At 36.2% G+C, this 1199-nt stretch overlaps 1 protein-coding gene across 1 annotated transcript; it reads left to right on the top strand.

The window, feature by feature from the left end:
* Nucleotides 1–297: 297 nt before the first annotated feature.
* LOC122650809 (putative disease resistance protein At1g59780) lies at nt 298–654 on the top strand. Its single transcript, XM_043844186.1, has one exon. It carries the CDS (start codon nt 298–300, stop codon nt 652–654), a length of 357 nt encoding a protein of 118 aa, XP_043700121.1.
* Nucleotides 655–1199: the final 545 nt, after the last annotated feature.

Below are 1199 nucleotides of genomic sequence, written 5' to 3'. Positions count from 1 at the left end.
AAGTATAGTTTATGTAAGGTAGTATGACAATTAGGTGAAAGTCCCCTTCTCCAAAAGAGAAACTGGAGCTGTAAGGTAGTGTGACTTTTCTTTATTCGTAGAATACATCATCAAATGCATGACTTGCCAAATGCAAATATTATTCCTCAAGTCAAAACCCCCTTGAAGGGTTAGAAATCTAGAACCCTTTAACATCAATATGGGTTCTTTGTTTGATCAAGAATTAGCTTTACAAAGAGAGGGTTTTAGGAATTATTGAACTCTAACATCCATTTGCAGAACTAGAGGCAATCAGAAATGGCAGCTTCGATTGCTTTGAATGGCTTAGATAGCTTGTGCCAAGTGATTGTGAAAGAAGCATATTTGTTTCTTGTAGTGGAAGATCAAGTCAAGACCCTTGGAGACCAGCTCAAACTTATGGGTTCTTTCCTCAGAGATGCAGAGAGAGCAGAGGGTCAAGAACATATTGCAATGGAGGAATTGGTTATCCAAATTAGGGATTTAACCTATGAAGCTGAGGACATCATTGAGAAATACTTGGTGGATGGATGGATGTGTAATTATACCCAGCAAGGAAAATTTATCCGAAGAGTCGAAACAGGATTGGAAACAAGACTTCACTTTCCTCTTCTTGTTGAGCCCACAACCAAATAGCAATAACAAATGAGGTGAGAAGCATGATAGAACTCCCTTAGATTCCCATTCAAATTTGACATTTCAACTTCGAAGTAACAAATTTCCAAGATCATTCTTCGAATATCAAAATTACAATTCAATATACTGTCTCCCAATAGAGGAAAGACTAAATGATGACACTGCTTAACCCCAAAAATAGTCATGAGCACTCCTAATTTAACTTGAAATGTTTAAGGCTGCATAGCTGATGAAGATACCAAAACACATCAGAATAGCTCATTCAGGTCGCAGGAAGATAATCAAGATAGATTGAGGTTCACCATTTCGGCCTTGCAGTGAATCAAATTTATGAATCCATCAGATAAACAACTTATGGAAATTTTAGTATTTTACTAGGAAAAAAAAAGTATCCTTAAGCTAATATATCTAACACTTATCAAGCTTGAATAAATTATAAACGTACGAACCTCACATAACCTGTTAACCATTCTCAAATATTACTATTAAGGAAAACAATCATGCCAGCACGATAGCACCTCACTGAAGAGTTCTAAGAAGCAAAA

This window comes from Telopea speciosissima, chromosome 2, assembly GCF_018873765.1.
Source record: "Telopea speciosissima isolate NSW1024214 ecotype Mountain lineage chromosome 2, Tspe_v1, whole genome shotgun sequence".
Taxonomy (NCBI): domain Eukaryota; kingdom Viridiplantae; phylum Streptophyta; class Magnoliopsida; order Proteales; family Proteaceae; genus Telopea; species Telopea speciosissima.
The sequence above is the reverse complement of the archived record's forward strand: the minus strand, read 5'-3'. Positions and strand labels throughout refer to the sequence as shown.